At 45.1% G+C, this 15,319-nt stretch overlaps 1 protein-coding gene across 1 annotated transcript in view; it reads left to right on the top strand.

The window, feature by feature from the left end:
* LOC126416587 (pancreatic lipase-related protein 2-like) overlaps positions 1-13,349 on the top strand; it is a 194,498-nt gene extending 181,149 nt beyond the window's left edge. The window contains exons 6-8 of the mRNA XM_050084339.1: positions 607-737; positions 798-879; positions 13,205-13,349. Coding sequence (XP_049940296.1) covers positions 607-737; positions 798-879; positions 13,205-13,349 — 358 coding nt within the window. The remainder of the gene's footprint in view (positions 1-606; positions 738-797; positions 880-13,204) is intronic.
* Positions 13,350-15,319: the final 1,970 nt, after the last annotated feature.

Genomic DNA, 15,319 nt, shown 5'->3' on the forward strand with positions numbered 1-15,319 from the left:
GGCGTTCCGTATTACCCTCCGGAACACACCGATTCCATAGTCTCCTAACAGTCATTGGATCTCGACCAACGCGAGCAGCAATGTCGCGATACGATAAACCGCAATCGCGATAGGCTACAATCTGACCTTTATCAAAGTCGGAAACCTGATGGTACGCATTTCTCCTCCTTACACGAAGCATCACAACAACGTTTCACTAGGCAACGCCGGTCAATTGCTGTTTGTGTATGAGAAATCGGTTGGAAAATTTCCTCATGTCAGCACGTTGTAGGTGTCGCCACCGGCGCCAACCTTGTGTGAATGCTCTGAAAAGCTAATCATTTGCATATCACAGCATCTTCTTCCAGTCGGTTAAATTTCGCGTCTGTAGCACGTGGTGTAGCAGTTTTAATCACCAGTAGCTTATTTCGTTCTAAAGACGGACAAACAAGCTATTAAGTAGATGGGTACAATGTTTTGAATGATCACTTTGTGTGTGTGTGTGTGTGTGTGTGTGTGTGTGTGTGTGTGAGGCAGAGCTACGAGCAGAAGGGTAGTTGTATAGAAAGATAGGAACAACCGTTCTATAGCATGAGTGGGGTGCTTGCGCCTGCGGCTGCTGGACAGGGAGGAGGGAGTGTGTGATGATGCAGCGGCCGCCGCTGTTGCAGACCCGCACCTGTGCAGCCACGTGCGCTCCGTCTGCCTGCTGGCCGAGACGCTGCAGGCGGAGGGCGCGCGTCGCGCCGCCCCCTGCGGCCGCCGCTGCGTCGCCCCCGCCTCCTCCGCCGCCTCCGCCTCCGGCGCCGCCCCCGCAGGGAGAGCAGCCCACAGGCCGGGCAGCTTCCTCGCGGCCACCAGGCCCGGCGGTCTGCTGTTCGGACACCTCGCGCCCCCCAGGTGTGTACGGGGCCACTGCCACACATTTCACCACTCCTGTCCCACACCGGTCTCCCGCAGCAAAACCGTTCTCAAGTGAGAATGGCGTGTCTAGAACTGAGAAAGCAGCCAGACTGAGCTGTACGTGTTTTGTACACCTCACCCGCACTGCTTGAAACTAGCAGAAATTCCGATTTTCGAGATAGAGCAATAAGACATTAAAGCAACCGATTTCATTTGCAAATATCACATGTTCTGTTTCGAGCTACGACATTGTGTGCTACTAATGAAGTACAACTTAACTGATCATACGTACATATTTTACTCGCCATGAAAGACTGAAACTGGTGAATTTACAGTATCTCCCACGTAGCTGCAACATGTTATACACCACTTCCATACATAGAACACGTAATATTTTAAAATCGATCATTAGATTCAATCACTGACCAGCAAACATCATGTGTTCCTAGGTACGCTATCCTCCCGGTACAACACTCTCCCTTACATTAACAACTACATAGTTCTGCACATCCAAGAAGAAAAATTATCATAAAAGGCAAAAAGTATTATTACAATTCAAACTACTTCTACGAGGGTGAGTCAAATATGAAAACCTTAAATTTGTAATAACAAATCGAAATTTCGCGCCGTTAACCTGTAAGTTGGTAAGCGTGCTCCAAACAGCGTGCAGAATGGCCTATAAGTGGCAGCATGGTGCAGATGCACGCATACCGTTGCAGTATCAGTATAAAGATGGCCGCCCCACTTGCGACTTGCACCACGGAAGAACAGCGTTCTCTTATTCGGTTTTGGTAGTGAAGGTGTGAAACCTATTGAAATTCATCGACGAATCAAGGTTCCGTACGGTAATGCATGTTTGTCACAGCATCAAGTCTATGAATGGAGTAGGAAGTTCGCAAATGATATGACTTCAGTGGAAGATGCTCCTCGTCCAGGTCAGGCACAACGAGTTGTGACTCCACAGAACATTGCAGCAGTTGAAGCCATAGTGAAGGAAAACCGCCGAGTGACACAGAAGGTCACTGCAGCATTTTTACAGATTAGTCATGGGTCAGCACACCACATTGTGCATGATGTGCTCCAGTTTCACAAAGTGTCTGCAAGATGGGTGCCACGGCAGTTGACTCCTGAATTGAGAGAACGACGTGTTGATGCTTGTGAAGAACTTCTTCGGAGCTTTGAACGAGAAGGTGATGGCTTCCTTGCAAGAATCGTTACTGGGTTCACTTCCACCAACCGGAAACGAAGACAGCGAGCAAGGAATAGCGCCATTCCTCATCACCAAAACCAAAGAAGTTTCGAACAGGACCATAGCAGGGAAGGTTATGCTGACACTCTTTTGGAACGAAAAAGGCGTCATTTTGGAGCATTACATGCCTAGAGGGACCACTGTCACCAGTGCATCATACACAGACCTCCTAAAAAATAATCATCTGCGACCTGCAATCAAATCAAAGCGACGTGGATTGCTGTCAGCAGGTGTCCTTTTGCAACATGACAATGCAAGGCCCCACACTGCCCGTACAACAGTTGCAGCAATCAAAGACCTGCATTTTGAGTGTCTTCCTCATCCACCATACCAGACATTGTCCCAAGTGATTTCCATATGTTTGCAGCACTCAAGACGCAATGGGAGGAAAGAAGTTCCGTTCTGATGAAGAGGTACGCCAGGCGGTGCATGAGTGGTTCTGCGGACTACCAAAAGAATTTTTTTCTAAATGTATTTATGCACTTTGTAAGCGCTGGACGACTTGCATTGAGCGTTGGGAAGATTAAGTTTAAAAGTGATACAGCTTTGTACCACTTCTGCACAATAAATAATATTTAAAAAAATATTTAAGGTTTTCATTTGACTCACCCTCATACATGACAGTAGTCCAACTGTCGCCTAGGGGTAGCCACTTTGACTAGAGACCAGCACGTCCTGGATCCTGGGTTCACATCCAGACACTGCTTACATTTTGAATAAAAATCATCGGCAATGGCGGCCAAATACTGCCGGCATAAAAAGTGACCCCTCTGGTCCATTAGTGGCCTTGTCAAAGTTGACGCAGGTTCAGGGCACTCTCTTGCCCCTGAGGCGTGAAACTGCCGCAAAAGGCGGAAAAATCAGCCATGATCAACGGCACGAGGATACAGGCGGTAGTGGAAACCACTGCATTAAGACACATGATGTACATATATCGACAGGAAATGGGGCCTGTAATTCAAAAAGTGTCATGATGATCTAGATATTGGCAAAAGATTCCGGATTAGTCCCCCATTTGGATCTCTGGGAAGGGACTGCGAGGGGCGAGGTGACCATGGGGAAAAGTTGGAAAACTGGATAATTGTGGTGAGTTGCTATGGTACCAAACTGCTGAAGTAATCGGTCCCAAGGCTTACACTCTACTTAATCTAACGTCAACTAACTTACGCTAAGGACAACACACACACACACACACACACACACACACACACACACACACACACGCACACACAGACACGCTCATGCCCCAGGAAGGACTCGAACCCCCGACGGGCGGGAGCCGCGCGGACAGTCGCAAGGCGCCTCAGACCGCGCGGCTGCCCCACACGGCGGAAAAAGTTGGAATAACCAATGGTGGGATAATAGTCTACGAGTCTGAACGTAGCACACAAGTTAGAGAATGTGAAAAGGGAAATGCCGACGCTGAATCTAGATATAGTGTGGGTCAGTGAAGTTAAATGAAAAGAAGACAAGAACTTCTAGTGAAGTGAGTACAGGATAACGTCAATACCAGCAGAGAATGGTATAACGGGCATAGGATGCGTTGTGAATAAAAAGGTAGGTCAGAGAGTGGTTAACAGTGATAGGCTTGCCTCATCAGAATTTATAGCCAATCCGCACCAATCATGATACTTAAGGTATACATGCCAAGCAGAAGATGAAGAGAGAGAAGAAGTAGACGAGGATATTTAACGGGTAATTCAGAGTGCAGAGGGAGATGAAAATCTAATTAGTCAAGGGCAGTTCGAACTTGGTTGCAGGGGGAGGAATAGAAAGAAGTATTACGGAAGAAAATATGCTTGGCTGTATGAGCAAGAGGTGAGAAACACTGAGTTCTACAATGATTTCAGACTGTAATAGCGAATACTCTGTTCAAGGATCAGAAGAGGAAGAAGTATAATTGGAAAAGATGTGGAGACCTGGGAAGATTCCATCTGGATTATAGCATAGTCAGAGAATCCGAAATCAGATGTTCTATCGTAAGGCGTACCCAGGAGCAGATATGGACTCAGATCGCAGTTTAGCAATGATGGAGGGTATACAGAAATTTAAGAGAATCAACCGGCAGAATTATTGCTGAAGGAAATGGGATGCTGAAGTACTAAGGAATGATCAGACGTGTTTGAACGTCGCTATGGATGTGCATACTCCCATAAGGAATATTATCGCGTGAATTTCAGTTGAAGAGGACTGCACATCTATATGAAGGGCAATCAGAGGTGTTGGGCGGACAAACTTAGGAACAGCGCTTGCACATCAGAAGACACCTTGGGTAACCAGGGAAATACTTCAGTTGACTGGCGAAAGAAAAAAAAACCACAAAAAATGTTCCAGAACAATCAGGATTACAACGCAAATCGTTGCGAATTAAATATATAGAAAGAGCAGGGCAGCCAAGCCGAAATGGCTGCAGAAGGGATATGAAGAAATCGATAAAGGAATGATCATCGGGAGCACTGACTCAGCATATAGGGCAACCAAAACAAAAGCAATGAAATTAAAAGCAAGCATTGCAACATTACGAATGCAGTTCCATTGTTAAACGCAAAGAGAGCGCGGAGAAGTCGAAAGAGTACATTGAAGGCCTCTATGATGGGGAGGACTTGGCCGATAACGTGATAGAAGAACAAACTGGAGTCAATATGGAAGACATAGGGGTCCAGTATTAGACTCAGCATTTAAAAGAGTTGAGATAAAATAAGACAGGAGGGACAGACAACATTTCGTCATAACAAAAATGGCTCTGAGCACTATGGAACTTAACATCTGAGGTCATCAGTCCCCTGGACTTACGACTACTTAAACTTAACTAACCTAAGGACATCCATGCCCGAGGCAGGATTCGAACCTGCGACCGTAGCAGCAGGGCGTTCCGAACTGAAGAGCCTAGAACCGCTCGCCCAAACCCGCGGCTCGTCATAATATTTCAAAGCATTTGGGGAAGTAGCAACCTAACGGTTGTTCAAGTTGATGTGTACGGAAAAAAATCGCAACACGAAAAGGAGTTATACGACATAAAGTTGGGAGGCGTGTTTCTACGTGTGAAAAATGAATATTTAAAATTTTCGCCAGTCGCGTAATAGTGGGGACAATAGCGCCACTAAAAGGATAGAAATCAGGTTTTCTTTAAATACACGCTATAACGGTCGTAATTGTTACTTACCTTTTAGATTAGACATGGTGAGTTGATGTTAGTCAAGAATGCCTTTAACGTGACAAGGATGCCATTATCAACATCACACTGAGTTTGAACGACGTCGTGTAATAGGGCTACGATAAACTGGTTGTTTCTTACGCGATAATGCAGAAAGTCTTGGCAGAAATGTAGCCACTGCACCCCGCGAATATTGGCAGCTGTGGTCACGAGAATGAACGACGGAAATATGAGCAGGCTCCGAACGGCCACGTGGCACTACAAAGAGGGAAGACGACAGTGTTCGGCGTATGGCTCCGGTGCATCGTACTGCATCTGTAGCAGCAGTCTGTTACCAACCGGTTATTTCAGTGACAGCTCCGACACAGCGTGCATCCACAGAGCCCAAACCACTGCCATTTGTGACTTCAGTTGTGTCACGTCTGAGCTCATTGGGCCGGCCATTGTGGCCGAGTGGTTCTAGGTGCTTCAGTCTGGAAACGCGCGACCGCTACGGTCGCAGGTTCGAATCCTGCCTCGGGCATGGGTGTGTGTGATGTCCTTAGGTTAGTTAGGTTTCAGTACTTCTACGTTCTAGGGGACTGATGACCTCAGATGTTAAGTCCCATAGTGCTCAGAGCCATTTGAACCATTTTTTGAGCTCATTGGTGGGAGGAGAGTGGCCTTTTGCGTTTTCTGACGAAACTGGGTTCTCCCTCGGTGCCAGTCATGGCCGTGTGTTGTTTAGGAGGAGGCCGTTTGAGTCCCTGCAACCAACCTGTCTGCCGACTAGACATCGCGCTTACAAAAAATGGCTCTGAGCCCTATGGGACTTAAATTCTGAGGTCATCAGTCCCCTAGAACTTAGAACTACTTAAACCTAACTAACTTAACAACATCACGCACATCCATGCCCGAGGCAGGATTCGAACCTGCGACCGTAGCGGTCGCGCGGTTCCACACTGTAGCGCCTAGAACCGCTCGGCCACTCCGGCCGGCCATCGCGCTTACATTAACGTGCGATTTGCAGTGTTAATCATTTAAATATGTTACCTAGACAAGAGTATTCCAGAAATTTCATTACTTTACATTAATAATTTTTTGGTGTTGCGTTCCTATTCCGTCAGTGTATGAGACTAGCAACATACCACAGACGTTCAGATAAATATCGTCCACAAAATTCCGAAGACAGCAACGGCAGATAAGTACGAGAACTATCGCATCCAAGCTGCTGACAGGAATAACAGAAGAATGCAAATGAAAATTGAGGATAATTAAATGACGACCAGTTTGGCTTTAGCAAAGGTAAAGTCACCAGAGAGGCAGTTCTGACGTTGGAAGCAAGACTGAAGAAAAATCGACAAATTCATAGGATTTGCGTTCAACAATGTAAAATGGTGAAAAATATCCGAATTTCTGAGAAAAATACGAGTAAGTTGTAGGGAAAACTGGTAATATACAATATGTACGAGAACCAAGAGAGAATAATAAGACTGTAAAACCAAGAACGAAGTGCTTGGACTAAAAAGGGTGTAAAACAGGGACGCAGTCTTTCACCCGCTGGTTTCAAACGGCACGGTGAAGAAGCAATGACGGAAATTAAAGGAATGTTCAAGAGCTGGATTGAAATTCAAGATGAAAGGGTATCAATGATAAATTCCCTGATGACGTTGCTATCGTCAGTGAAAGTGAAGAAGAATTACAGGATGTGGTGAATGGAAAGGAAAGTGTAATGAGTACAGAATACGGATTGAGAATAAGCTGGTAGACGACAAAAGTAATCGGAAGTAGCGAAAATGAGAATAGCCAAGCATAAGATCAAAATTGCTGATCACGAAATTGACGAAGATCTACCTTGAAAGCAAAATAACCCATGACGGAAGAAGTAAGGAGGTTTTAAAAAGCAGACTAGCACCGGCGAAAAGGGCATTCCTGGCCGACAGAAGTCTGCTAGTATCAAACATATGCCTTAATTTGAAGAAGAAATTTTTGAGAATGTACGTTCGGAGCCAACCATTGTATGGTACTGGATCATGGACAGTGGGCAAACCGGAACAGAGGAGATTCGAATACATGCGGAGGACGATTAATGGAAAACCTGAAGCAGGATATTTAATACTTCCTGGAGATTTCAGTGCGAGGTGCGAGGACAGGTAAATCTATCATTCAAGACATAGTAGGGCCACATGGAGAACGTACTAAAAATGCAATAGAGATCAGTTAAGAGGTTTTTCTACCTTTATCAACTTTAGAATAAGAAATAGTATTCTCCACATACAGCCATCCATAAATTTACATGGTATGCTACGAGGTAACAGATCTATAATAGACTATCTTATTGTAAATGCGAAATCCATCCCAGTGGTAGAAGACACTAGAGTCTACAGAGTACTGATCATTTTCTGGTAATATCAAAACTAAGGACCCACTTTATAACAGTAAAAGCACAATCAAAAACCTAAACGAGAAGAAGTCTATAGAATACATATGCTACAATATCCAAGTATTAGATGGTCAAACAGTAAAAGTTTAGACGAAGTACTAAAGCACGTGCAAGAAAAACAGAACATTAATGAAGAGTGGAAAGAAATAGTAAGAACAATGGACATATCTGCTAGTGAAGCTTTAGGGAAACGGATGAAATGTAAGGACAAAAGAAGAATTCCAATCTGTAACCAATAACTAGCACACATCATAAAGTGGAAGAAACAGTCCTACCTGAAATATCTACAATCGAAGAAACAAGAAGTCTACATCGAGTATAAGCGACGCATAGCAGTTGTCAAAAGGGAGACGAAAAAAATAAAATAGCAAAGCTGGGAATACTTTCTGAGTGAAGTGGAGCATGATGTACATGGGAAACAAACTAAAACTTATGTGTTTCTGAAACAATAAAGGTGGAAGAGATGTAATTCAAATTAACCCCATTTCAGAAAATGAGTGGTTGGATTGTTTCCATACTCTATCGAGAGATGATGAGGAAAATGGAAAAAATTCAGCTAGTGACAAGGATCAAGGCAAGAACTAAACGCTGTGTTAAAAAATCTAAAAACAGAAAATCTTCAGGAGAAGACAACCGCAATGTGAAATTATTTAAATATACTTCGGAATTGTTACTTATAAAACTACTGAATTTTATAAATTCTTGTTGGAAATACATCAACATATCAGAATGCTGGGAAATAGCGGTTGATATCCCATTATTTATAAAAGGTGATCGCAGAAAATGTGATAGTTATAAAGGTATTAATCTTCTGATTTCTTGACACAAGATATACGGTAAACTAGTAACAAACTAGAAACAAGTTTAGGATTTATTCCTGCTGCCCAAATTGCTTTGGAGCAATCATAAGTGCCAACAGTGGAGAATACAGAACAAGTGAAAAAACTTTGATTAAATTAGAAAATTCTTCATGGTATGTGACCGCATTGTCAGTGTGTAAATTTCTCCGACGTTTTGGCCACTGTTGCAAACGGCCTTTCTCTGAGTACTGTTGCTAGCAGAAACATAAGAGGAAGGTCACTTGCACAGTGGCCAATACGTCGGAGAATTTTACACATTGACAGTGCGGTCACATACCCAAAAGCAATTTTTTACTGTGCAACGGCCGTGGAAGCCTGTGCTTAGAGATTAGAAACTGTTTGTCGTAAAGTGGGAAAATAAGTGTCAAAGAAAATGATGTGAACGTTAGAAAAAAATGAAGGCTATCATACATTGTGTTCTCTGATAGTAATTTAGATTAAAATTCAAATGCTATTGATTCTAAATATCATCGGGTCACCTCAAGTAGAAAGTCGGTTTTTTTGTAGTAAAAGGATTTGTTGGGAGTCGATAGAAAATCGTAGGTTAACTATGTGATAATGTCAATAAAAAACGCAAACAACATCTAATTCCATAGATTCGCTTGATTATTATGCGTATTTTATTCTTAAATAGTTGATTATCATAAACTGATTTGGTAATTTGTTCTACAAGACAAATTTTACCTCATTTTAATATTGTTAGCTCATATTCTTCAGCCGGCCGGTGTTGCAGAGCGGTTCTAGGCGCTTCAATCTGGAACCGCGCGACCGCTACGGTCGCAGGTTCGAATCGTGCCTCGGGCATAGATGTGTGTGTTGTCCTTAGGTTAGTTATATTTAAGTAGTTCTAAGTTCTAGGGGACTGATGACCTCAGAAGTAAAGTCCCATAATGCTCAGAGCCATTTGAACCATTTTTTTCATATTCTTTATGTTATTCTGCATACTTTTGTCAATTTTTGGTCATAGCAGCATACGCTGAGACAGCGATATGCACTTGCACAGATGGCGCTAATATCAGTTACAACGGGTGTGAAAGGGCAGTGCATTGGCGGGGATGTCAAATGGTTCAGACGGCTCTGAGCACTATGGGACTTAACATCTGAGGTATTCAGTCCCCTAGAACTAAGAACTACTTAAAGCTAACTAACCTAAGGACATCACACACACCCATGCCCGATGCAGGATTCGAACCTGCGACCTAGCGGTCGCGCGGTTCCAGATTGAAGCGCCTAGAACCGCTCGGCCACAACGGCTGGATCGGGGCTGTCGTTTGTACTCAGGTGATTCATGTGGAAAGGTTTCCGACGTGGTTATGGCTGCGCGACGGGAATTAACAAACTTTGAACACGAAGTGGCAGCTGGAATTGCGCCTGCATGGGACATTCCATTTCGGAAATCGTCGGGGAATTCAGTATTACGAGATCCACAGTGTCAAGAGTATGCCGAGAATACCAAATCCCAGGCATTACCTCTCACCGCGGACAACGCACTGGCCGACGGCCTTCACCTAACGACCAAGAGCAGTGGCTTTTGCGTAGAGCTGTCAGTGCTAACAGACAAGCAACGCTGCGTGAAGTAAGTGCAGAAATCAATGTGGGACGGACGGACGAAGGAATCCGTTAGGACAGTGCAGCGAAATTTGGAGTTAATAGGCTATGGCAGCAGATGATCGACGCGAGTTTCTTTGCCAACAGCGCGACTTCGCCTGCAGCGGCTGTCCTAGGCTCCTGACCATACCGGTTGGATCCAACGCGACTGGAAAACCGTTGCCGGTCCAGTGAGTCCCGCTTTTAGTTAGTAAGAGTTGATAGTGAATTTCGAGTGTGGTGCAGACCCACGAGGCCATGGGCCCTAGTAGCCAACAAGGCAATGTGCAAGCTGATGACCAAAAATTTTGTGATAATCTCCGAAAATAGAAGAAATTTATTCTACTGTGCAAGCTGGTGGTGGCTCAGTACTGCTGTGGGCTACGTTTACGTGTACTGACTGACCGTTGACTGGAAATCGTTATGTTCGGCTGCATGGAGATCGTTTGGACCCATTCGTGGGCTTCATGCTCGCAAACAACGATGGAATTTTTTTGGATGAATATGCGCTATGTCACTCGGCCATAAATATTGGCGATTGGTTTGAAGAACATTCTGGACATTTCGAGGGAATGATTTTGCTACCCAAATCGCCCGACATGAATTGAATAGAGTGGTCAGTTCGTGCGCAAAATCCTGCACCGGCAAAACTTTCGCGATTATGTACGGCTAAAGAGACAGTACGGCCGAGTACTTCTGCAGGGGACTTCCAGCGACTTGTTGAGTTCACGCCGCGTCGAGTTGCTGCACTGTGCCGCGCAAAAGGACGTCCGACACGACGTCATGACGTGTCGCAGGAGTTTCGTCACCTCAGTGAATTTTTGGAGAATATTACGGTGATTTTTAGCTATTAGGCTACCTAACAAACAATGGAAACTCCAGACAGGAGTATCAACAACTTGGAAAAAAAATATATTGCTATTTGCCGTAAAGAAGTCACTTAAGTTGCAGACAGGCACAATTAAAAGGCACACAAAGCTTCTGGCCCCAGCCTTCATGAGCAAAAGAGCAACACATACCACTTATTCACACGAGCAAGCACACCTCACGCACATAAGACCACTAACTCCGGCAGCTCCATCTGTCTTCTTTACAGTAAGTAGCAATCTGACTTCTCATACATTTTTATTATACTATGTAAGTTGCCACTTGGCTAATTTTAATTCGTCCTGCCTTAATATGAACAATATAATGAAAACGATAGTTGCTACTCACATATAGCGGAGATGCTGAGTCGCAGAAAGGCACAACAGAAAGTCTGTCATACAATGAGTTTTCAGCCAACAAGGTCTTTGTCAAAATTAGACAACATGCACACGCGCACACATTCACCACTCACGCAGACACAGGTCACACGCACACATTACCACAGTCTCTGGCACCCAGACTTAAACAACGCACACACACACACACACACACACACACACACACACACACACACACACACACATAACCACGGTATCTGGCAGCCACAGCCACACTTAGAGAACATACACACATGCATACAGTCACACAGACACACACAAACACAAAATCACAATTCACACACACAAAATCACAATTCACACACACAAAATCACAATTCACACACACACACACACACACACACACACACACATACACACACACACACACACACACACACACACATGACCACAGTCTCTAGCAGCCAGAGCCAGACTTAGACATCACACACACAGACACACACACACACACACACACACACACACACACACACTTGCGAATACATATACAAAAGGATCCTTTATTGTATGATTATATGATAGCGGAACAAACACGGGTAGGAGTTACTTCTGTAAAATATCTGGGAGTAAGCGTGCGGAACGATTCGAACTGGAATGATCGCATAAAATTAATTGTAGATAAGGCGGGTGCCAGGTTGAGATTCATTGGGAGAGTCCTTAGAAAATGTAGTCCATCAACAAAGGAGGTGGCTTACAAAACACTCGTTCGACCTGTGCTTGAGTATTGCTCATTAGTGTGGCGTCCGTACCAGGTCGGGTTGACGGAGGAGATAGAGAAGATCCAAAGAAGAGCGGCGCGTTTAGTCACAGGGTTATTTGGTAACCGTGATAGCGTTACGGAGATGTTTAGCAAACTCAAGTGGCAGACTGTGCAAGAGAGGAGCTCTGCATTGCGGTGTAGCCTGCTGTCCAGGTTTCGAGAGGGTGCGTTTCTGGATGAGGTATCGCATATATTGCTTTCCTCTACTTATACCATCCGAGGGGATCACGAATGTAAAATTAGAGAGATTCGAGCGCGCACGGAGGCTTTCCGGCAGTCGTTCTTCCCGCGAACCATACGCGAGTGGAACAGGAAAGGGAGGTAATGACAGTGGCACGTAAAGTGCCCTCCGCCGCACACCGTTGGGTGGCTTGCGGAGTATAAATGTAGATGTAGATGTAGACCACAGTTTATCGCAACCGGAGGCTGGCAACATACACACACACACTCACTGAAACGCAACTCACACTCGCACACACAAACACAAAAGCAGCTCACACACACATGACCACAGTCTCTGGCAGCCATAGCCACACAAATGCAACTCACACAATCTCTGGCAGCTGGAAGCAGACTTAATGTGGCTCCAGCTGCCAAAGACTGTAGTTGTGTGTCTGTATGTGTGAGGTGTGTTTGCGTAAGTGTGTGTGTGTGTGTGTGTGTGTTTGTGTGTGTGTGTGTGTGTTGTCTAATTATTTTGACAAAGGCGTTGTTGGCCGAAAGGTAATTGTGTGCCTGTCTTTTAGTTGTGCCTTTCTGCAACTTAGCATCTCTGCTGTGTGGTGAGTAGCAACTATCCTTTTCATTATGCTGTTACATTCCATCCTGTGTTTTCCATTGTGTTAATATTAGCTATTTTACCTACTCTGCTACTTGTGTCTCTGCGTGGGCAGCGTCAGCGGCTCGTTCTGCGTGAGCACTCCGGAGGGCGAGGAGCCCTTCTGCCCGCGCTTCGAGGGCGACACGGGAGACCGCCGCTGCTGCTCGCGGCCGCAGGCGGTGCCGCTCGCCCCCGCCGCCCCCAGCGCGCCGCCCCCGGAGGCCGACCGCGACTCGCAGGAGGTGCACGGCACGGCCGCCCCCCTGCTGGCGTGGCAGCTGGCCACGGCGGAGCCCGCGCGCCTCCAGCCCGCCACCGTCTCGCAGGGCTACGCGGCCGTCAAGGGCTGAGGGCGGGGGGCGGGCGGCAACTAGGTCCGAGGCCCAGCACCACCACCACGCTCTAGAAAAGTGTGTCCCAGCATTGCTCACACGACCTCACCGCCGCAAGACGTCGGCCGGTACACCCGAGTTGTGCACCTACCTAAACTTTACAACTATTTTTCATCAACGCACACACCTATTTCTGGGAACTTCTACACCCACATCCATGCTCTGGAAGCTACCAAACTTTGCATGGGGAAGTGTACCTAGTATTACTGCAAGTCACTCCCTCTCCTGTTCCACTCACAAAGGGAGCGACGGAAAAACGACTGTCTATTTGCTTCCCTGTCAGTCCTGATTTCTCTCGTCTTGTCTACATTTCGTAGTGTATATATACTAAGATGGTATCAGTTCTTTCGGACATGTCCGAAAGAACAGATACCATCTTAGTATATATATAGTTAAGGCTCACCGGGCACTTCACCATCTTCTTCTTCCGTGCGAATGCACAAACAGTTCAAATGGTTCAAATGGCTCTGAGCACTATGGGACTCAACTGCTGTGGTCATAAGTCCCCTAGAACTTAGAACTACTTAAACCTAACTAACCTAAGGACATCACACACATCCATGCCCGAGGCAGGATTCGAACCTGCGACCGTAGCGGTCGTGCTGTTCCAGACTGTAGCGCCTTTAACCGCTCGGCCACTTCGGCCGACCACAAACAGTGCCCCAACTCTTACGGGAATCGGCAACGCGCCGCGAGTAATGAGTATAATGGGCGGGGGCACTACAAATGTAGTGCGGGACAATAAGTTGAGAATGTGGGTTTCGCGGGAGGCGTGCCAGAGATAAATCCCTGCAGTCGCGCTAGCCTATGTGCCCTCGGTGGCTCAGATGGATAGCCGGCACGGTAGCTCAGCGTGTTCGGTCAGAGGTGTAGGTGCTCTAAGTAATAATAAGAACTGAGTTAATCGATCAACAACGAATCTCAATGGACGTGTTACGACGTCCGCCTCGAGCAGATGCAACAAACAAAAGCGAACAGAACGGGATTTGAAAAAAAAAAAAGAAAAAGAAAAAAAGATGGATAGAGCGTCTGCCATGTAAGCAGGAGATCCCGGGTTCGAGTCCCGGTCGCGGCACACATTTTCATCTGTCCCCGTTGACATATGTCAACGCCTGTAAGCAGCTAAGGGTGTTCATTTCATTGCAATTTCGTAGCCTAAATCTGGCAGCAAACCACTTCAACGCCAAGCTGGCAGCGAGACACCTCAAATGTGGAGAAAACCTCACACCCTGAGATCTGTCTGCCGACTTATTACTGCTCTGCTTACTTGACCCGTGGCCAATATGCTGGTCACTAATTCACTTACATGACTGTAAGCAATATTTATTTAGGGCGTTATTCCAGAATTTAAGAGAATTGGCAATTATAATTTATAATTAATTATAGAGTCGGTGCCAAACTGAACGAGCATTCAACACGATATTATCAAATTTATGGTATAATGTTATTATACTTAATCACAAACTGATCTTACAGTTTTAAAATATATGACAGAACTAACGAAACCACATTTTCACTCTTTTTCTATCGCTGAACAGTCGCATAGCATTGTCTGTACCTATTTTTACAAAAGGAGTGGACTGTCTTTCAAGAAATAAAGAGTGATACAGGAATATAAAGAAACGATCAAGTAAATATGAAATATGAAAAGTGCTTTTTCTACAAAATTTGCTTCACAAAATGGATGGTGAATTTATTAGCTTTGATATCAATCAGTGAATTACAAATTAAACGTTTTTGAGCTACATTCGTGATTTCTGAATTAGTCTGGAAAAAATAGAATGATGGATATATAACTGTTAACTTGAATACGTAAGCCAACTAAAAACACTTTGGATATGTTACTATTACAACTACATAAAACATGTCACTGTTTCATTGAAAGGGCATTTTTTTAGAATATTTGGTAAGATTCTGGGGATTAAATG

The sequence above is a fragment of the Schistocerca serialis genome, chromosome 8, assembly GCF_023864345.2.
Source record: "Schistocerca serialis cubense isolate TAMUIC-IGC-003099 chromosome 8, iqSchSeri2.2, whole genome shotgun sequence".
Taxonomy (NCBI): Eukaryota; Metazoa; Arthropoda; class Insecta; order Orthoptera; family Acrididae; genus Schistocerca; species Schistocerca serialis.